Consider the following 20,885-nt stretch of genomic DNA (forward strand, 5'->3'; position numbering starts at 1 on the left):
TTGCTTTGTTAACCTATTTAATTTATAGGCACTTGGGGAGGTGTAGACAGAGGACAAATGGAGACTTCAAGCCACATACTCCTCAGTTCTTCACTCTGCCCTGCCAGGGGGCTGGGAGGCTGGAAGGCAGTCGGCTCGGCGGAGGAAGTACAGATAAGAGGCTGAAGGTACCTGGGCCCCAGCCTTGGCGAAGCAGGCACTCTCCGTAGCACAGCCCCGAGTGGCAAATTTGGGAGTGATGAGACCTGGGAAGGGGGTTTCAGAATGGAATTGGCTCCTAACTCCTCCTTCCTCATGACCCCTTCCTCTGTCCCCCACCCGTGCCCTCACCCAGCAACCTGGAGCCACCACCTCCCCTGGAACCTGGAAGTATGGGCCTCCGGTTCTGAGGCCCCCGTCCCCTTCCCTAGAGATCCAGATTCCCCTCACCAGCCTGCACTTTGCCAGCGAAGTAGACGCAGTGGGTTTCCTGGCCAACACAGCGGGCTGCTTGGGTGCCCGGGCATGTCTCCTGAAAGGGTGCGATGCAGGCTGGGCACTGGAGGCCGTTCTCCGTCCGATTGTTCGGGGGAGCTGGGGAGCAGAGTGGGGTGTAAGAGGCAAAGGGAGGATTCAACCCTTCCCTAACCTCACAGCACCCCTGGGGGACATGGGTTGCTAATGGATAATGGACGTCGCATCTAGGGGGAAGGACATAGGGTCGCGGCAAGCGAGTTGCCCCAGTGTTTCAGCGCGGGCCAGAGCCAGGCCGGGGCCCACACCGCGGGCTCCTGGCGGGCACTTACGGGGCACGGAGCCGTGGTTGCAGCCGTCGCTCTGGCAGCAGCGCGTGTTGGACACCATGTAGTCCTTGGGGCCCATGGTGGTGGATACGAATCCCGAGTAGCAGTCGCTGAACTTCATGCAGGCCTTGTAGGTGTTCACTGAGTGGCGGCCCTCTGAAGAATGGGGGGCAGGGAGGGCTCCGGCAGCGCCCGCTGGCCCCACTCTGGCGTGGACCCCGGCCTCGGGGTCTCTCCCAACCTGGCCCTCCCCACACCCCGCGACTGCCTAGGGTGGTCTCTTCCAGCGCCCCAAAGCCATGCCCCTTTATCTGCCTGGGGTATGGTCTGGGTCGGTAATTAGGTGACGTCCCCTACACACACACACCTGCCCCATAATCATAGCCCCCAGCCTTGATGGTCTCTTTCAGCAACCCACTGCCAAGCCTGACTTGGTCCCTTCCGCCCCCCTCCACTGCGGCCCTCCAAGGGTCTTGCCCCAAAGGGTCTTTTTCGGGTGACTACCCCCCATGCTTTTGTGAAATGGTCTCTTCCAGATCGCCTCACTTTCGCCCTCCCTCCCACCTTCCAAATCCCTTCCAGCAAACCCTGGCAGGCTGCCCCTAACCCCTACCCCGCAACACCCATATCCTCTAAAGTGGTCTCTTGCCTCCCTACCTGGCTACCCCCCGTCTTGCCTGCAGTGGTCTCTTCCAGTCTTCGTGGCCTCCCCCCTCCCCACCATGTGGTGGTCTCTTCCATTCCAATCCAAGGCTTTTCTTCTTCACCACCCAGAGTTCTTCCCCCTCTCCCCACAACCTCAGCGTCTGAATCGCCCTCCTATATGTCGGGGCGGCGGGGGGCTCTTGAAGCCCTTGGGGTCCTTCCACCCACGTGCCAACGCCACCACCCTCTACCCCACCCTCCTTACGCACCCCCACCCCCACCAGTCGGCTGGTTTCTTCCTACTCTCCTTGCGGCCTTTATCTCCTGCCTCGGTCTTCACACCTGCTCCAGCCCATCCTCTCTCCTCTTGTGCCCAATGGCTCCGTTTTGAATCAGCACTCCCCAGTGCTCCCCTTCTACTCATCCTTTCTCAGGCCTGGGACGGTTGCTTCCATTAAAGTCATGGCCTCTCCCACTTCACCCATCTGCCTCCAGAGCTCCGTCTCTACTTCTCTCCATGGCGACTGGCTCCGTACTTCAGGGTTATCTTTCCTCTCCTGTCTGGCGTGATCCATATGTCTCTTTCTCTACCTCCATGTCATGTCGCCTCCTCCTGTCAGGAATGGTCCCTTCCATGGGTGCCTGGGTGGCTGTCGCTTAAGCTTCCCACTTCGGCTCAGGTCACGATCTCATGGTTGGTGAGTTCCAGCCCTTGTTGGGCTTTGTGCTGACACCTCAGAGGCTGAAGCCTGCTTCGGATTCTGGGTCTCTCTCTCTCTCTCTCTCTCTCTCTCTCTCCGCCCCTCCCCCACTCATGCTCTGTCTCTTTCTCTCTCAAAGATAAACATTAAAAAAGAAAAGAAATGGCCCCTTCCAGCCCACACCGGGACTCCCACCATCCCCGGGAATGTCGGTTTCTGGTATTTTGGGCCATTCCTCCCTCTCACCGGAAACTGTCAACCTGATCACATTCTTCCCGACCTTCTCTTCTATTCCTCCTCCCCCTCCATTCACCTCCTGCCTATTAGATACTCCCCCCCCCCACCAGCTCTCTGTTCCCCCGTGTCTTTTCCTTTCCTCACCACCTCCTGCCTAAGAAAGTCTCTATATCTGCTCCCTGCCCACCTCTAATATTTTGGAGAGTCCCATTTTCAGAAACTCCTGACAACAATGGCTTCCAACATCCCATTGAATTCGCTTTTTTCCATCCACCACCTCAAGATAGTCTTTCCCTCTTCCCTGACCTCCCACCACCAGAACTGTGATGGTCCTTCCCTGCGTGTGGTGCTATCTTCTACCCTTGAATGCACACCCCCCTCCCCAGGGTGTGACGCCAGGCATCATACTTGTGCAGGACTCCCCTACGATGACCACGCACGCGTCCTTGCCGGCCTCGCAAGTCTTCATTTTCCCGCTGCACGTGGGCCCGGAGCCCCGGCACACTTCACAGCTCAGCGGGCATCCTGCAGTGTAGAGAGCCAGACTGTAGTCATGAGGGGTGTGGTCAGGGGACCATGGGGTCCACTTCAGAGTCCAGAGGGAGATGGAGGCTAAGGGAACCGGGTTTGGAGTCCTGAGGGAGGAGGGACAGGTGTCTCCCTAATTGTGCATGGGTGGAGCACTGACCGCTGACCAGGGAAATGGCCAGTGCTCTGGCTGGGACGCGGTGGTGATGCCAGCAAAGCTGCTTCCACAGGCGGGAAGCGACTCCACCAGGGAGCCTGTTTACCTAATTATAAGGCTGGGGACTTTGGGATGCTAGGGACCTCTGAGAAAGCTCAGGGACAGGGAGGGATCCTGGCTAAGGTTTCCAGGGGCTTCTGTGAAGCTTCAGGTCCAGATGTTTCTTGGACGCAAGACAAGGCATAGGTCTTGGAGCTGGCAGGAGCTCAGATGGGGGACCCAAAGCTGGAGTGTCCATCCCAGATCAAGAAAGGAGAGTCAGGACCAGGAGGGCTGAGGACATGAACTCCTTGGTCCCAAAAGAATAGGCAACCTGGGGCCCAGACACCTACTTGGGTTTTAGGAAAGTGGGGTCTGTCAGAACTCCTGAATCTAAGGGAGGAGGGGCTGGGGGTCTGAATTCTGTAGAGTCCAAGGAGAAAGGAAATCTGTCCTCCATGCCCTCTTCCCAGGTTTTTAATTTTTGTTTTGTTTTTGTTTTTTAGATTTCCCTTTCTAGTCATGCTCTCATCCCGTTTCCTAGATTCATATGTCTTATTTTGAGACCCTGCCTGGGGGGCATAGAGGATTCGGAGCCCCCCAAGTGCCCACAGGGAGCCAACCACATGAACTTTTGAGCTTTTCTTCCTTTGGGGCCCCAGGCTTTCTCTTCCTTTAGTTTCTGCTTTCACCATGAGTCTGCATTCCCAAGACACCTCCTCTTTCCCCCTGAAGGACTTTGCTGAGTGCTCGCTCATGGTCCTCATGGTCCAGACCCCTTCTCACTTACCCAGACCCAGGAGGGTGCAGAACAGTGTGAAGGCCAGCAGGAAGGTCCCCGGTTTCATGGAAGCACTCATGATGAGTGAACCTGCAGTCCCGGGTTCCCAGCCCTTATAGGGAGCTGAGGAGGGGCGGGTCTGGATCCACCTTCACCCTGGGGTGAGAAATAGCTGAGGTAACATCTCAGGGCGGGCCTTTGTGGCTCTGGGTTGGGGATATGGAACCAGGATCCAAAAGGGACATGGACATCTCGTGCTCCACAGGGACCCCAGGAGTCTGAGCTTCTGGCCCCCTCTTCCATCCAGACTCAGAAGGTCACTTTCCTGATTTCTCACATTCTCACGGCCCTTCTCTCCCCCCCTTTTTTTTTTTTCCTGTCCTGAATCCCAAGGTCAGAGTTGGGTCATTTGATATCCTGTAGGTGTGGAGTGGCTGCTAGGAGGACTGAGATCCCCTCTCTTCTCCCTTTCCAAGGAGTTGCCCAGCGTGGGTGAGGCCCTACCTGGGAGCGCCCAGCATGTCCAGGCTCGTTCTGCGGGGGCCCGGGCGCCCTGTTTCTCTTCCTTCTTCGTGTTCTTGGCTCATATTCCCTGCCTTGTGTTTGGGCTGTCCCCAGCTCTGACCCCGCCTGGGGCTGCACCCCTGGGGCTCGCAGGGACCGAACAGAGGGATGCCTGTCAACGGTCAGGGGCGGGTGTGGTAGGAGACAGATGCCCACAGGTCACATATTGGAAAACTGAGGCATGGGTGGAAGCACTCTAGGCTGGGTGTGTGTATCTGGTTTGGATGCGTGCTTTGTGTCTTATGTAGGTCCTTGATGCTCTCTCTCTTGGCCTCGGGCATAACCTTGGAGAGATGGGAGATTTTGTGTGTGTGTGTGTGTGTGTGTGCGCGCGCGCGCGCGCGCGCGCGCGCATGGTGTGGGGGTAGCAGGGAAGAGCCTAACTGCAGAAACGGGTGGAGAGGGGGCGGTTGCGGTAGGCTCCAGACTCCCTGAGAAAATCGACTCAGGTTTGTGTTCTCTCCATTTCTGAGACTTCGGTTTGGGCGGTGACTGCATTGTCCAATGAGAATCGGGAATTTCTTCTAGGGGCCAATCCCCGAGGCCGCTCCTGTTGCCAGGCGCCCAGAAAGCAAGGAGTGAATGTCACCGGGAGGCGGGGCTAGAGAGTGGTGAGGCCTGGGAAAGGCGGGGCTTAGAGGCAAGCCGGTTGCTAGGGGACTAAGCGCCTCGTTCCGGAGAGACTCGACTGGGCTTGCGCAGTGTTTACGCGAGAGCCGGCGCGCCGTGGTTTGAAAGGCCCGAGCCCTGTGCGCTTGCGCACTTTAGCCCGCGCTGGGAGCACCCCTTCGGCGCTCCACCCCAAAACTCGGACTTCTTTCATCCTTCGCTCCAGGCGAAGCCCAAGACGTTGACATGCCGGAGATCCGTCTCCGCCATGTGGTGTCCTGCAGTAGCCAGGACTCGGTGAGGAACTGACGAGGGGGGGAGGTTGGAAGACGTAAGGGAATCCCTGCGGGGGCCACTGCAAGAACTTTGGGAGTGTAAAAGGGAACTTCACCGAAGTCCAGGGCGGGTCAAGGGGAAATTCCAGGAGGCTGTCAGGGAATTCTGGTAGAGATGTGGAATAGGGGAACTTCCGGAGAGAACAGGAGGAAGTGAGGAGCTTCCAGGGGGAACTGTTATAGGGGGCTCAAGCAGAGTGTGGTGGGATTAACGGGGAATTTTAAATCTGGGGGGATAGCAGAGGGCTCCGGAGAGCTGGGGACCGGAGCTCTCATCTCTGTACCCTTACTTTCCCTTTTCCACTCTTCTCTGCAGACCCACTGTGCGGAAAATCTTCTCAAGGCAGATACTTACCGAAAATGGCGGGCAGCCAAGGCGGGCGAGAAGACCATCTCTGTGGTGCTCCAGGTGATCCTGCCCTCCCCTTGTCTCCTTCCTGATAGGCGTCTGGAGACTCAGGGTCCAGACACTGCTCTTCAGCCAACTGGCAGTGGGTTGACACTCTCCCTTCTGGACTTCAGCTTCCTTACCTGGAAAATGGGCAGCGTGATTGCTGTGCACCTTAGCAGAGAACAATGGTGGCCCAAGGACTAGGTGTGGGGTGACCCTAGGGATCACTGTGTGGCCTGGGTGGGTTGCCTCTGCTTTCTGAGCCTCAGCTTCCTCGGCTGGAACAGAGCGAATCGTTTCCATGTATCTTGCCTTCCAAAGTCAGTGGGTTGGAAGGTGCCCTGGAAGATCATGTAAGCCCCTGGAAGATCATGTAAGCCAGTCAATCCCATCTTAGAGATGAGAAAACCGAAGCACAGGGAGGGGAGAAGTGAAATGACCGGTCTAAGTACCATTTCTGGAATGCTTGCCAGGTTCTTCTGAGTGCTTCTGTACGTGCTGTCGCTCAGTCTTCACCCCAGGGCTCTGAAGTTGGAGGGAGGCACAGAGGGAAAAGGGTGCTTTGACCCCAGGTGGTTACAGAATTCCACACAGCCTGGTGGAAGGAGAGAGCTAAGTGTGTTTGAAGCATCTGCTCTGGGCTAGGCGTTTCACTTGCGTGATCTCACAGGGGCCATTAGCACGATCAATAAATAGCATCACTTTGTCATACGCTGGCTCTCTTGATTTGGGCCACATTCATCACTTCTGAATGGAGGGGTGTTTGGGGAGCAAGGCCTACGTGATTGTGTTAAACATATTCTCAGTCTCTCTCTTGCCCAGTGATTCCAAAAAAGTTTTGGGTCACGGAGCCTCTCTAGAATTAGAGAGAAGCTGAGCATTCTCTTCCTAGGGAAAATACACAGACCTCTAAGACTTTCTGATTTTAGTTTAAACATCTCCTAAGTTTCTAACATAGTAAGAAAAATAATGAGGGCTAATATTTATTCAGCATTACAACTGCCAGTTACTGTTTTGAACTCCATACATGGCTTAACTCACTGAATCCATAAAAACCCCATGACCTACAGTGTGTTATTACCTCATTTTACAGATGAGGAAACTGAGGCCCAGGGAGGTTATGCCACTTGCCTAGAGCCAATGCTTTAAATGGAGAGGGGTACAGGTTGCTCATGACCTAGTCTTGGGACCTGGATTCAAGTCCCCGGCTCTCCCTCTTACTCATTCTGTGGCCTCAGGCAAATGTTTGCATTTCACTGAACATCTTTCTCTCATCTGTCCATTGGGAATAACGAGATCTAAGGCCAGGGTTGTTGTGAAAACCCGGTGACATAATGTCTGCACAAGTGCTCTGTCAACAGGTAGATGTTTGTGTAAAGGGAGGGATTCGCGTTTTTATTGCTGGGTGATGATTCTGCTGGGCCGTCTGAGGATCAGGTGGCCCCGGGAGAATCGCATTCCATTCTGTACCCCAGTTGCAGTGGGAGCAGAGAGACCAGAGGCAGAAGAGACATGATGTGGGGAGGAGGGGGCCAGAGCGAACCACAGGAGTCTCTGGTCTGGGAGACGGGGAGATACTGCAGCTGTCACTGAAATGGGAAACCCAGAGAAGGGGCAGCTTGGGAACCTTCAGGTGGGATGTGTAGCTGTGCTGTGACTTTGGGACATCCCTGGGGAGATATCTAGGGGGCACTTAGGAATCGGAACTGGACCTGGAGACAGAGGTGTGGAAGCTGTCAGCACAGGGGCAGGACCTATAGACTCAGGAGTGAATAGATTTTTTTTTAAGTTTGTTTATTTTGAGAGAGAGAGTGGAGGGGGAGGGGCAGAGAGAGAGGGAGAGAAAATCCCAAGCAGGCTCCGCACTGTCAGGGTTGGGATGGCACTGTCGGCATGGAGCCTGACGTAGGGCTCGAACTCACGAAACCGTGAGATCATGACCTGAGCCGAAACGAAGAGTCAGACGCTTAACCGACTGAGCCACCCAGGCGCCCCAGGAGTGAATGGATTCTTCTGTTCATTCATTCATTGAGTAATTATTTATGAAGCACCTCCTGTAGGCCAAGCACTCTTATTAGGTCCTGGGGACAGGACAAGACAAAAATTAGTCCTGTGGAGCTGTCGTGTTAGTAGGAAAAGTGACAAAGCAGTAATAAGTAAAACACATAGATGGGGAGTGCTGTGGAAGAAAATTCAGCGGTCCAGAGGAATGGGGATGCGGCAGCTGGGGGTGGAGGCAGCGGCAGGAGGTTTTCCTTTTCCTAGGGATCCAGGAGGGCCTCCCTGAGAGGGTGACATTGAGCAGGGTGAGCTCTGTAAATACCCAGGGAGGAAACACAGACTGCGAAGCGGCCTGGCTCCCGGGGGTTCGGAGGAGCAGCGATGAGGCTAGTGTGGGTGCAGTGGAGTTGGGGGGGGGGTGAGAGGTAGGTCATGAGCTAACGGGGTGGGGGTGGAGGGCCCCCAACACACCGGAGGCCTGAAAGCCACTGTAAGCACTTCAGCTCTTACTCTGGACGAGGCAGGAGCCACGGGAGGGCCCTGAGCAGCGGAGGAGCAGAATCGGACCGAGGTTCCCATGGAACCCTGGCTTCCGTGCTGAGAATAAAGCGCAGGGGGCGCGTGCAGGAGCAAGCTGCATGGCACCAGCCGTGAACTTGTGCCGCGTTAGAGACACTTCAGGAAATCTGACGGCACGTGGCGACTGCCAGCGTGCAGGGCGGCCCCAGATCCACCTACCGCTGATTGTGAGTCTTCTCAAGCAAGCGCAAAAGGCAGAAATTTCTGGACACCGATGCATGTACACTGCTCCGTGGCGTGTTCTACTCCCCTGTATTTTTTCCTCCAAACAATATGATGCAACCTCTGGCTATTGCCACACAGGGTTCAACCCTCTGCTCGTGACGGCCACACACACCTTTTTTGTTGGCAGCAGCCGAAGGAGGCTCAGTGAATAACCTGCCCCCTGCTTCCGGGAGGGGTGTTCCAGCCTCTTGGCTCACCGCACCTGGGCCAGAGCGGTGGCTGGGACAACGTCCAGGAGGCTCCGGTGCCGCACGCCCCATTGGCACGAACTCTTTGAGAGAAATGCCCAGTGGGGGCGCCTGGGTGGCTCAGTCAAGTTAAGTGTCAGACTTGGCTCACATCATAATTTCACAGCTCACGGTTTCAAGCCCTGCGTCAGGCTCTGTGCTGACAGAGCTTGGAGCCTGGAGCCTGCTTCAATTTTTTTTCAATGTTTTATTTATTTTTGAGAGAGAGAGAGAGAGACAGCGTGAGCAGGGGAGGGTCAGAGAGAGAGGGAGACACAGAATCCGAAGCAGGCTCCAGGCTCTGAGCTAGCTGTCAGCACAGAGCCTGATGCAGGGCTTGAAGCCATGAACTGTGAGATCATGACCTGAGCTGAAGTTGGACGCTCAACCGACGGAGCCACCCAGGTGCCCCTAGTCCATTGCACTTTTATTAACTGAACTTTTTGAATGAGTATGATGTGTATATGGTGCGAAATTTAAAGGGCACAAAAGGGTTTACACTTCCCTCTCGCCACTTGCTTCCATCCCACCCTCTCTGTCCACAGGCAACCACTGTTAGGAGTTTCTCACACGGCCCTCCTGGGTCACTGTACACATACAAGCACATTAGTATCCACCTCTTCCACCAAGTACCTAGTATACACACTGTTATCCCCCATGCTTGCTTTCAAATAGCAGTCTGTATTGGAGATCTGCTGATCCTGGGTAAAGCTCTACCTTATTCCTTTAATTTTTGTTTTTAATATTTATTTTTGAGAGAGAGAGAGAGACAGGGCGCAAGCAGGGGAGGGTCAGAGAGAGAGGGAGACACAGAATCCAAAGCAGGCTCCAGGCTCTGAGCTGTCCGCACAGAGCCCAGTGCGGGGCTTGAACCTATGAATTGTGAGATCATGACCTGAGCTGAAGTTGGACCCTTAACCCACTGAGCCACCCAGGCGCCTCTACCTTATTCCTTTAAGTGGTGCATAACACTGCCTTTCTTGGACGTGGAACTGGTTTTTGGTTTGTTTGTTTGTTTGTTTTGTTTTGTTTTTTTAGAAAGAACGGGAAGGGGAAGAGGGGGAGACGGAGAATCTTAAACAGGCCTGATGCTCAGCACAGAGCCCGACGCAGGGCTTGATCCCACGACCTGAGATCATGATCTGAGCTGAAATCAAGAGTCAGACGCTCAAGGGGCGCCTGGGTGGCTTAGTTGGTTAAGCATCCAACTTTCGCTTAGGTCATGATCTCACGGTTCGTGGGTTCGAGCCCCGTGTCAGGCTCTATGCTGACAGCTCAGAGCCTGGAGCCTGTTTCAGATTCTGTGTCTCCCTCTCTCTCTGACCCTCCCCTGCTCACGCTGTCTCTCTCTCTCTCCTAGAAATAAAAAAAATTAAAAAAAGAGTCAGACGCTCAACCAGCTGAGCCACCCAGGTGCCCCCCAGAACAATTTTTTTAACACAATGTGTCTCAGGAACTCTGTGAACCTTCCCAGCCACATTTGTTCTGTCATGAGTTGCGTCTTATTCCTGAGAAAGGTGCACATGAGCCTGGCAGCTGATGCGGACACTTTATGCTTAGGCCTTTCTCCTAAGCACTGACCCTGAACACTCATATGTGTGTGTTTTTTTTTTTTTTCCTTTGAGATAAAATCCATATAACATGAAATTCGCCATTGAATCATGTCCAGTGTACAGTTCAGTGGTTCTGGCATAGTGGTAGCATTCTGCCATCACCACCGTTAACTGAGAACATTTTCATCACCCACAAGAAACCCCGCAACCATTCCACATTGACTCCCAGTTCCCCTCTTCCCAAGCTGCCCCCAGCTACCACTGGTCTACCTTTTGTCTCTGTGGATTTCCAGACATGTCACATAAACAGGATCACACGCTATGGCCTTTGTTTCTTTCACTGAGCCACGTTTTTGAGGTTCCCACGTGTCGCGTGCATCAGTACTCCATCTCTTTCTACAAAAACTCTTCCATTACGTGGAAGTACCACAACAGTGTACATCCATTCATAGATTGATGGACATTTGGGTTGTCCCCCTGTGTAAACACTGGGGTCCGAAAATTTTTATCAAAAAGAAGAAATACAGGACACCTGGGTGGCTCAGTTGGTTAAACATCCGACTTCTGCTCAGGTCATGATCTCCCAGTTCATGAGTTTGAGCCCAGTGTTGGCTCTGTGCTGACAGCTCGGAGCCTGGAGCCTGCTTCAGATTCTGTGTGCCTTTCTTTCTGTCTCTGCCCCTCCCCTTGTGCTCTGTCTCTCTCGAAAATAAATATTAAAAAAAGAAGAAGAAATACAAGGGAGTATGTGTGCATGTTTAAAGTAGAAGTAGTTAATGTACGCGACAAAGATCATTCAGGATACAGATAGGGGCTTGTGCTTTGTCGTGTGGGAGAGGTAGAGATGTTGTGTTTTACCTCAAGGGTTGAAATACAGTTGAGGAGTGTTGGTTTATAGTCAGGCGGATGGGTTCCAAATTTCTCTCCTGGTCATTAGCTGCGTGCGACATGTGATCTACTTATTTGGCCTCTGAGCGTCAGTTCCCCCTTCTGTAAACCTGGGATAGTAACAGACCCTTCCTTCTAAGGCGGCTGTGAGGAGTCAGGGACGGCTGGCCCAGGGAGAGCTGAGCCAGCCGTGAGGACAGAATAATGGCCCCGAAAAGATTTCCCATCCTGATCCCTGGGACCTGTGAATATGTCACCTAACGGCAAAGGGAACTTTATGGCTATGATGAAGTTAGGGATCTTGAGACGGTGAGATTAGCTCGTATTATTTGAGGGGCAAGGGGGCCCAGTGTCATCACAAGGGTCCTTATAAGGGCAAGAGGGGGCGGGAGAGCCGCAGAGTGAGACATAGAGATGGAAACAGAAGTCGGAGAGATGCTTTTGCTGGCTTTGAAGGTGGAGGAGGGGCCACAAGCTGAGGAATGCACATGGCTTCTAGAAGCTGGAAATAAGGCAAGGACACAGATTCTCCCCTAGAACCTCCAGAAGGAATGCGGCCCGCCAACACCTGGATTTCAGCCCGCGTAAGACCATGTTTCAGACTTCTGACCTTCAGGTCTGTAAGGTCTGCTTTCCGCCAGTAAGCTCATGGTAATTTGTTACAGCCGCAGCAGGAAACTAATACACTGAGCACCTGGCACGCGGTGAGAACCTGAAAGCGTTGGCCGTGATGACCCCTTTGTGACAGATGGGGACACTGAGGTGAATGCCCCACCAAAGCCACTTGGTCAGGAAGGGCAGAGCCTGAATTACGACTCAGGGGGCATTTGTTCCTCCTGCAAGTGGTTAGTGAGGGCTTCCCATCCATCTGTCCGTCCATGCACTGGGCACATATCAGAGCCTTCTGTGGTAACGGTAGCAGTGACATTTATGAAGTGTTTGCTCTGCAACAGGCCCTGTTCAAGGGGCTTGGTATGTATTCTTCATTTGAACCTTCACACGACTCTATGAGTTAGAAGCTCCTATTGTCCCCATTTCACAGGTTAGGGAACTGAGGCTCGAGGGGTGAAATGAAACTATTTGCTCTGGGCTTATGCGGCAGTAAGCAAGCAGAGCTGGGAAGGACCAGACACTGTCCTTGGCATTCAGGATGCAGTGGAGGACGACTTAGATACTGTCTCTGCCTTCATGGAGCTTAAAAGTCTGGTGGGAGGAAACAGATGCACGACAAATGCAAATAAAAAGTGTAGTTACATACATAATATTAAGTGGGGAAACTGAGGGAAAATAAAGCAGGGATAGGGGTAGAGCAAAGCACCTGGTTAGGAGGTGAGGGGCCAGGCTACTTAGGTTGGCCTAAAGAGGTGACATCTAAGCAGAGACCTGAATGATGGAAAGAGCCAGCCATGGGAAGGTTTGAGGGGAGAGTGGTCTGGGCAGGGGGGAATGGCAGGTGCAAAGGCCCTGTGGTGGGGAGGAGCCGGCCTGTTCTTGGGACAGAAGGAAGGGCTGTGTGGCTGGAGGAGAGCCATTAAGTCTGGCAAGAGGCTGGGAAGTCAGACTAGGGCTGCTTGGGCAGCACCACACACGGTCCCGGGGCTCAGAGCTGCAAAGGCAGGAGGCCAGCTTGGCTCGGCCTTGCCAAGCCCCTCCCCGCAGCACCGCCTCTTTCTTGGGCGCACCTGTGATGTGGTGGAGGGGCACACGTGGACTCTAGCCAGCCCGCCTGGGCTCCAGTCCCTGCCCCGCCACTCACCAGCTGTGTGACCCGGGGTGGGGGTGGGAGGGGGAAGTTACATAACCGCTTCCTGCCTCCGTTTGCTCATGTGTTAAGTGGAGATAATAATAGCCCCTGCCTGGCAGAGCCGTTGTGAGGAGAGAAGACACATGTGTGACGTGTCGGGTGCAACGTGAGCACTTAGATGTTTGCTGCAAGTGTTGGGTTGTCATTATTCTGAGTCACCTCAGCTCCCTGCGGGAGGAGGGCTGTTGTGACAGTCTGCCGATTCCACACAAAAGGAAAGTGGCGCTCAAGAAAGGTTGCACCGTCACCCAGGGTTGCACAACTTGGAAATGGCAGGGCTGGATTTGAACCCAGGCTTGCCTTACCCCAAGTCCAGGCCCCTTCCTCCCATATAGGGATGTCCCTGTTTCTAGCAGTGTGTAGGTGAAGCCTGGGCGACCTCCTCACTGGGGGGCGATAGAGATCGGAGCATCCGATGATCGTGGGGGCGGTGGCCTAGGTACCTTTGAGTGTTGTTAATAATTTGTCACTCTAGGAGCCAAATAAAAGAGTTCCGAACTGGGAAGAGGGCTTGCCTCAGCCGTTCCTAACCGCCTTCCACCCCCACTTGGCTTTGTGTGCCTTTAACTGTCAGACCGAAATAGCAGAACCTTTGCAGGAAGCCCACCTACGGGAGAATTCCTTTCTTCTTTCAGCACGTAATTTTTAATTGTCAAGACTTGACTAATAATGCCTCCTGATTGACAGGGGTAGAGCGCTTACCACCTGCTGTGAAGTGTGGCCATAGTGTTCATGTGTATAAACCTGGGTGTGGGGATTATCCCCGTTTTACAGATGAGCAAACTGAGGCTCCAAGAGGTTAGTTATAAGACAAGGCCATATAGCTAGTGTGTGGCAGAGCTGGGATTCAAACCCAGGAGTCAGTGGTGAGCAAAACCACACCAGGCCCTACCCTGAGGGAACATCCATGGAGTCCTGTGTGATTGGGGGTGGGGGTGACACACGTGCTATTTGTGTGCATGATTTAAAAAAAAATTTTTTAGGGGCGCCTGGGTGGCTCAGTTGGTTGGGCGTCCAACTTTGGCTCAGGTCATGATCTCACGGTTTGTTGGTTTGAGCCCTGCGTTGGGCCCTATGCTGACAGCTGGGAGCCTGGAGCCTGCTTCGGATTCTGTCTCTCTCTCTCTCTCTTTCTGAGAAAGAGAGAGAGAGAGAGACAGCATGAGCAGGGGAGGGTCAGAGAGAGAGGGAGATACAGAATGCAAAGACCAGCTCCAGGTTCTGAGCTGTCAGCACAGAGCCCGATGCGGGGCTAGAACCCATGAACCATGAGATCATGACTTGAGCTGAAGTTGGACACTTAACCGACTGAGCCACCCAGGCGCCCCTAAAAAATATTAAAAAAAATTTTTAAGTTTATTGTGGGGGGGGATGAGTGGGGAGGGGGGAGGCAGAGAGAGAATCCCAAGCAGGCTCCATACTGCCAGTCCAGGGCCCGATGTGGGGCTTGAACTCACAAAACCATGAGATCATGACCTGAGCCGAAGCCAAGAGTCAGACGCTTAACCAGTTGAGCCACCTGGGCGCCCTGTGTGCGTGACTGTTGGAATGAAATTGTACCTCTGGCAGGTCCCACGAGGGAGGGCTGTGTGGCGGTGGCTTATACGCCGATCTGGCAGAGTCTGGAGGAGCTGGGGAAACAAGCGTAGGGGTTTATGTCTTCATTCAGTGCATATTTTCTGAACTCAGGCCGTGGGCCATGCCCTGTGCTGCATGTGGGGGACACAGTGGTCCCAATCACCCTGGCCCCCTGTGTCACAAGGAGACACGGTAGCCCAGACGAGGGTCGTCCCTCTCCCAAGGGGCCATAGTGAGCCCAGGGGCAGAGCGGGCACTGACCGCCGGCTTCCCCCCCCCCGCAGCTGGAGAAGGAGGAACAGATACACAGCGTGGACATCGGCAATGACGGCTCGGCCTTCGTGGAGGTGCTGGTGGGCAGCTCGGCCGGAGGGGCTGGGGAGCAAGACTACGAGGTAAGCGGGGTCTTGAGATGGGCCCCACCCATGCTGTTCCCTGCCCCAGCGCCCCCCACCTCCCCTCCCCAGGGCAGACACCCAAGTGTGCAGCGAGGTGGCGTGAACAGCCAGAGGCAGTGGTTTGTTGTAAGAGGCCATCACAGCTTGAGAGCGGAACAGAGGTTTCACAGATGCCCCGGCGAACTGAGACTCCCGCGCTGTTTGGGAGGCCTTTATTAGTCCCCTCGTACACGGCAAATGTTTACAAGAAGGAATGCCTTTTGCTCTGTTACAAATATTTTAAGAGTTGGCACAATCCTTTTGTTACCGGTTGAATTCTTTAGCGCCGGCTGGGAGATCAGAGTTAGCCAGCTGGCTAATCCACAGAATGTCTTGGGGTAGAAATAAGCCTACTTGAGAAAGCAAGTTTACAACTTAAAAAAAAAAAACATTTTGTTAATCTTTATTTATTTATTTTTAAATTTTTTTTTTATTTATTTCTAGGAGAGAGAGAGAGACAGCGTGAGCAGGGGAGGGTCAGAGAGAGAGGGAGTCACAGGCTGAAACAGGCTCCAGGCTCTGAGCTTGCGTCAGCACAGAGCCCGACGCAGGGCTCGAATCCACGAACCGTGAGATCATGACCTAAGCGAAAGTCAGATGCTCAACTGACTAAGCCACCCAGGCACCCCAATCTTTATTTATTTTTGAGAGAGAGAGGAAGAGAGACAGAGTGTGAGCAGGGGAATGGCAGAGAGAGAGGGAGACACAGAATCTGAAGTAGGCTCCAGGCTCCGAGCTGTCAACGCAGAGCCTAACATGAGGCTTGAACTCACAGACCGTGAGATCATGTCCTGAGCTAAAGTCAGACACTGAACCGACTGAGCCACCCGGGGGGCCTGCAAGTTTCCAATTTTAGATAAACACACCTGTTTTCTACAAGATGAGGGTTTTTCTTGCAGTGAGAAATGGTTGCATCCTATAAAATGTACAGATCTTAAAGTACGGGTCAGTGAGTTTTGACAGCTGTGTACACCTGTGTAACCGGCCCCAGATCAAGACATAGGGCAGCAGCCCGGGGAGGCCCCTCTCACCCCTTTGAATTTACTCCCCCAAATCCACCGCCCTCACCAGCTCAGGCAGCCTCTGGTCTCTCATCCACCACTACGGCGGGCTAGCTTTGCCTGACCTAGAATTTTATACACAGGGAATTTCACAGTTTGTACTCTTCTTGTGGCTGGCCTTTTTCACTCATTGTCCTGTTTTTAGAGATTCTTCCCTATTGCATGTCAGCTGAGTAGTATTTACCGTGGGCAGAGACTGTGATTTGCTCATCCATTCTCGTGTGGATGGGCATCTGGGCTGTGGCCACTTTTTGACTATCGCGAATGAAGCTACTGTGAACGATTTTGTACAGGCTTCTGCGGGCAGATCTCTCTTGGGTAAATATCTAAGAGTGGAATTGCCTGGTCTTAGGGCAGATGTATGTCTTAAGCTTCTGAGACATCGCCAGTTTTCCAAAGCGGTTGTACCGTTTTCTATTCCCTTCAGCAGTAGGTGAGAGAATTCTAGGCCCTCCATATCCTTACCTACATCGATGTCGCCAGAATTTTTAATTTGTTAAATCTGAGCCATTCAAATGGCTGGTTGCTGGCACTTTATTATGAGTTCAGTTTGCATTTTCCCGACAAGTAATGACATCGTATAGCCTTTCGTGTACTTACTAGTCCCTCATTTATCTTATTCTGTGAAGCATCCGTTCAAATCTTTTGCTTGTTTTTTATTGGGTTGTCTTTTTGTCATGGATGTGAATCATGGGTTCGTTTATTTTTTTTCACTTTCTTTTTCAGATACATAAGTTGCAGATTTCCCCCTTCTCGTTATCTTTGAGCTTTTTTATTAAAGTATAATTAACAGTGTTATATTGGTTTCAGGTGTGCAGTGGACTGATTCAGCAATTCTGTACCTCACTCAGTGCTCATCATGATCATTATCTAACTGCCTTTTGATGAGCAGAAGCTGATGAAGTCCAATCGATCAAGGTTTTTCTTTTTTTCTTTCTTTTCTTTTTTTCTTTTTTTTACTGCATAGTGCCTTTGTGTCCTATAAGAAACATTCACCTGTCCCAAAGTAATGATGATAGGCCCTGTATTAATTTTTTATTGCTGCTATAACAAATTACCACACACTCGGTGGCTTAAAACTGTAACACAGACTTATTGGCTCACACAGTTCTAGGGGTGAGAAGTCCAAAATCTGGCTCAGTGGGCTAAAATCTTAGTGCTAGCAGGGCGGGCTCCTTCTGAAGGCTCTAGGGGAGAATCTGCTTCCTTATCTACTGCAGCTTCTAGAAGCCACGTGCATTTCTATTTCTTGGCCTGTGGTGCCTTCCGTCTTCAAAGGTAGCAACCACAATACTCTGTTTCCATCCTCACTTCTCTTACTCTGACTCTCCTGCCTTGCCCTTTGTTTATTTTTTTAAGGTATATGTATTTATTCTTGAGAGAGGAAGAGAGAGGGAGACACAGAATCCTAAAGAGGCTCCAGGGTCTGAGCTGTCAACATAGAGTCTGATGTGGGGCTTGAACCCACAAACCAAGAGGTCATGACCTAAGCCGAAGTTGGGTGCTTAACTGACTGATGATACTGGGCCCACCTGTATAACCCAGGCTTATCTCTCCATCTCAAGGTACTTAATCATGTCTGCAGAGTCCCTTCTGCCATATTCACAGGTGCCAGGGATTAGCACATGGCCCTCTTTGGGGCGCCCTTATTCTGCCTACTGCCATCTTCTGTGGTTTCTTCTTAGAGGCTTTATGGTTTTAGATTTTACATGTATTTATTAGTTTGCTTGTTTTATTTTGAGAGAGAGAAAGCAAGCGGGGAAGGGGCAAAGAGAGAGGGAGACACAGAAGCCCAAGCAGGCTCTATGCTATCAGTGCAGAGCCTGACTTGGGGCTCAAACTCACAAACCGTGAGCCTAAGTCAAGAGTTGGATGCTTAACTGACTAAGCCAAGGTGCCCCTAGACTTTACATTTAGATCTCTGATGCACCTCAAATGAATTTTTGTATATTGCATGAAGTAGAGGACAAGGTCTTTTTTTCCTTGTTTTACACTTAAGAAAAAAAAAAAAGATTTTCCTGGGGCACCTAGCTGACTCTCTCAGTGGAGTACGCGATACGACTCTTGATCTCGGTTGTGAGTTTGAGCCCCACGTTGGGTGTAGAGATTACTTAAAAATAAAATCCTTAGGGGCGCCTGGCCGGCTCAGTCAGTTAAGCCTTGGACTTTTGACCTTGGCTTAGGTCATGATCTCACCATTTGTGAATTTGAGCTCCACATCGGGCTCTGCGCTGATAGCACGGAGCCTGCTTGGGAGTCTGTCTCTCCCTCTCTCTGCTTCTCCCTCCCTCTGTCTCTCTCAAAATAAACAAACTTCAAAAAATAAAATAAAATCTTTTAAAAAAGGATTTTTCTTTTCCTATTGAATTGTTTTGGCTCTTTTATTGAAAATTAGCTGATCATAAATGTGTAGGTTTATTTCTGTGCTCTATTCTGTTTCATTGATATAGATGTTTATCTTGGGCCAGTACCACACTGTCTTCATGATAAATATTGAAACAAATTGTGTTGGACTTCCAGCTTTGGTTTTCAAGAGTCCCTTGGTTATTCTAGATCCTTAGCATTTATTTCCATGTACGTTATTAAACCAGCTTATCAATAAGTTTATTTACTTCCGACTTACAGAAAAGTTACAAAAATGGTACAGAGGATTCCCTTATAATCTTCACTCAGGTTCCTCAAATGTTATATATGTACGTATTTTTTACTGAACTGAAAGTTGCCCTTGTTATTCCTGTTAACGACAGTGAATATTTCCTAAACTAGGAGACATTCTCTTAACCTCAGTACAGTGACCAAAATTAGGGAATTAATGTTGATCTGGTACCCTGTCATCTGATCTCAGACTCTGTTCAGATTGTCTTCATTATCCTAGTAACGTTCTTAACAGCAAAAGAAAATTCAGGATCACGCGTTGCACTGATTTGTCACGTCTGCTTGGTTTCCCTTCCCTGGGAGCAGTTCTTGTGACTTCCTTGGCATTTTACGCCATTGACATTTTGGAAGAGTACAGGTCAGTGACTGTGTCAAGTATCACTCATTGTACAAAACATGTGACGTTTCCTCATGATGAAATTTAGATCATACAGCTTTGTCCCGAACACCCCAGAGGGGGTGTTGCGTTCTCAGTGCGTCCGACCACAGAGCACATGCTGTTGTTGACCTGCTCTGTTACTGGTGGTGTTAACTTGGATCATTTTTCTTAAGGTGGTTTATTAAGGACCAGGCTTGTGCACTGTCAGATTGTTGTTTTGCTCTTTGTAAATGGTTAAGTCTCATTTAGGAAAATACTTGGAGGCCGTATAAATATCTTGTTTCTCCACCAACTCATACTCACTAGTCTTCGCATCTATGATTGATTCTTGCCTAATTATTGATGCTGTTTGAATTATATTTTTAAAAAATGTCATTTCCCAGTTGTTGATAGCATAATAAAAAATATATATCGACCTTGTATCTTGCGACCTTGCTAAATTTAGTTATTGATTCTTGTAGGAGAATCCTATGAAATTTGTAGATTCCTGGGGAGGTTTTTTTTTTTTTTTTTTAACAAAGATAGTCACACTGTATGTGAATAAAGACAGTTTTCTTGCTTTCTAATCTTTATGCTTTTATTTTTTCTGTGTCTCATTTTCTCACACTGGCTAGTATCTCTAGTCTGATGTCACATGGAGGCGTTGAGGGCACACATCCTTGTGTTGCCCATGACCTTCAGGGGGATTATTGAATCTTCACCATGAAATACGATGTCGGCTGGAGATTGGCTTGTCCGTGTTCACGGTCAGGTTGAACACGTTCTTTTCTTTTCTTTTTTTTTTTTTTTTACAAATAGTTTATTGAACATGTTCTTTTCTAGACCTACTTTCACGAGAGCTTTTTTTTGTGGATGTGTGTAGAGTTGAATCAAGCACTTTTTTTGATCTGTGAGGTACATTTTCACAAACGAGGGTATCCTTTAGCAAACATTCTCATTCTCAAGGTCATATTAAGTTGTAAAAAGGCAAACTGAAGCTCACTGAATTTTGACCAGTTTATTTGAGCAAACCATTCAAATTGGGGACCTACACTGAAAATGATTAGGGGTTCTGTGTGGGCAGGCTAGAGCAGTTTCTGTTTTGTGTTTTCATAATGAAGCTAGCTCCTGCTGCCACAACTTAAAAAAAAAATTTTTTTTAATGCTTATTTATTTTTTAGAGAGAGAATGCGAGTTGGGGAGGGGCAGAGAGAGAGGGAGACACAGAATCCAAAGCAGCCTCCAGGTTATAAGCCGTTAGCGCAGAGCCCAGCGCGGGGCTCCAGCTCATACACTGGTAGATCATGAACTGAGCCGAAGTCGGATGCTTAACCAACTGAGCCACCCAGGTGCCCTGGGCAGAGATTTTTATAGAGAAGATGGCCAAAGCAAACCAAAGAAACGACTTAACCGGCTACAGCTTTAAACGGTTGCCTCGTTTGGGAAAAGCTAGTTATTTGGCTGTTAGAATAGTTGTTCTTGAATTTAATTCTCTCCAACTTGAGAAATTTAGTTCACTGTGTGTGATACGTTGTGTGTGTGTTTAATTTTCTGACTGTGGCTTAGGTTTGGGTTTATTCACAGAGGCTCCCTCATCACTAGAGGCATCCAGTCTAAAACCCCCGCTTGTCAACTGTTTTAACAAACTCAGGAGTCCTTGGGACTATTTAAAAAAAAAAAAAAGTTCTCAGTTCTTCTTGGCGAAGAGATTGGGATCCAAATTCTATTTTTTTTTTAACTTTTTTTTTTT

The 20,885-nt window shown here is 50.8% G+C and overlaps 2 protein-coding genes across 3 annotated transcripts in view; one reads left to right on the top strand and one right to left on the bottom strand.

Moving 5' to 3' along the window:
* Positions 1–8,592, bottom strand: LOC120241446 (phospholipase A2 inhibitor and LY6/PLAUR domain containing). Of its 2 annotated transcripts, XM_039246547.1 has the most exons (7): positions 8,509–8,592; positions 5,734–5,909; positions 3,880–4,026; positions 2,774–2,890; positions 786–938; positions 430–573; positions 1–245 (listed from the first exon to the last, which is right to left on the bottom strand). In XM_039246547.1, the coding sequence occupies exons 3-7, from the start codon at positions 3,947–3,949 to the stop codon at positions 91–93; spliced, it is 639 nt and encodes a 212-aa protein (XP_039102478.1). In that variant the 5' UTR covers positions 3,950–4,026; positions 5,734–5,909; positions 8,509–8,592; the 3' UTR covers positions 1–90. The 2 variants fall into 2 exon arrangements, with proteins under 2 accessions (XP_039102478.1, XP_039102485.1); XM_039246554.1 differs by lacking the exons at positions 5,734–5,909; positions 8,509–8,592 and adding an exon at positions 4,375–4,715.
* The window catches only part of XRCC1 (X-ray repair cross complementing 1), a 26,916-nt gene continuing 11,154 nt past the window's right edge, over positions 5,124–20,885 (top strand). Inside the window, 3 exon segments of the mRNA XM_039246370.1 lie at positions 5,124–5,340; positions 5,695–5,787; positions 14,909–15,019. Of these exon segments, the coding sequence (XP_039102301.1) occupies positions 5,290–5,340; positions 5,695–5,787; positions 14,909–15,019 (255 nt within the window). The 5' untranslated portion in view covers positions 5,124–5,289.

The sequence above is a fragment of the Hyaena hyaena genome, unplaced genomic scaffold, assembly GCF_003009895.1.
Source record: "Hyaena hyaena isolate Hyena2069 unplaced genomic scaffold, ASM300989v1 scaffold_9, whole genome shotgun sequence".
Lineage (NCBI taxonomy): Eukaryota > Metazoa > Chordata > Mammalia > Carnivora > Hyaenidae > Hyaena > Hyaena hyaena.

What these genes read in the sequence shown, in the direction of transcription:
- LOC120241446 (XM_039246547.1), bottom strand. Translation starts at nt 3,949, where the DNA reads ATGAGTGCTTCCATGAAACCGGGGACCTTCCTGCTGGCCTTCACACTG. An exon ending in CTGCACCCTCCTGGGTCTGG is followed by an intron (nt 2,891 to 3,879) that starts GTAAGTGAGAAG and finishes TCTACACTGCAG; the next exon opens with GATGCCCGCTGAGCTGTGAA. An exon ending in CAACCACGGCTCCGTGCCCC is followed by an intron (nt 574 to 785) that starts GTAAGTGCCCGC and finishes TCTGCTCCCCAG; the next exon opens with CTCCCCCGAACAATCGGACG.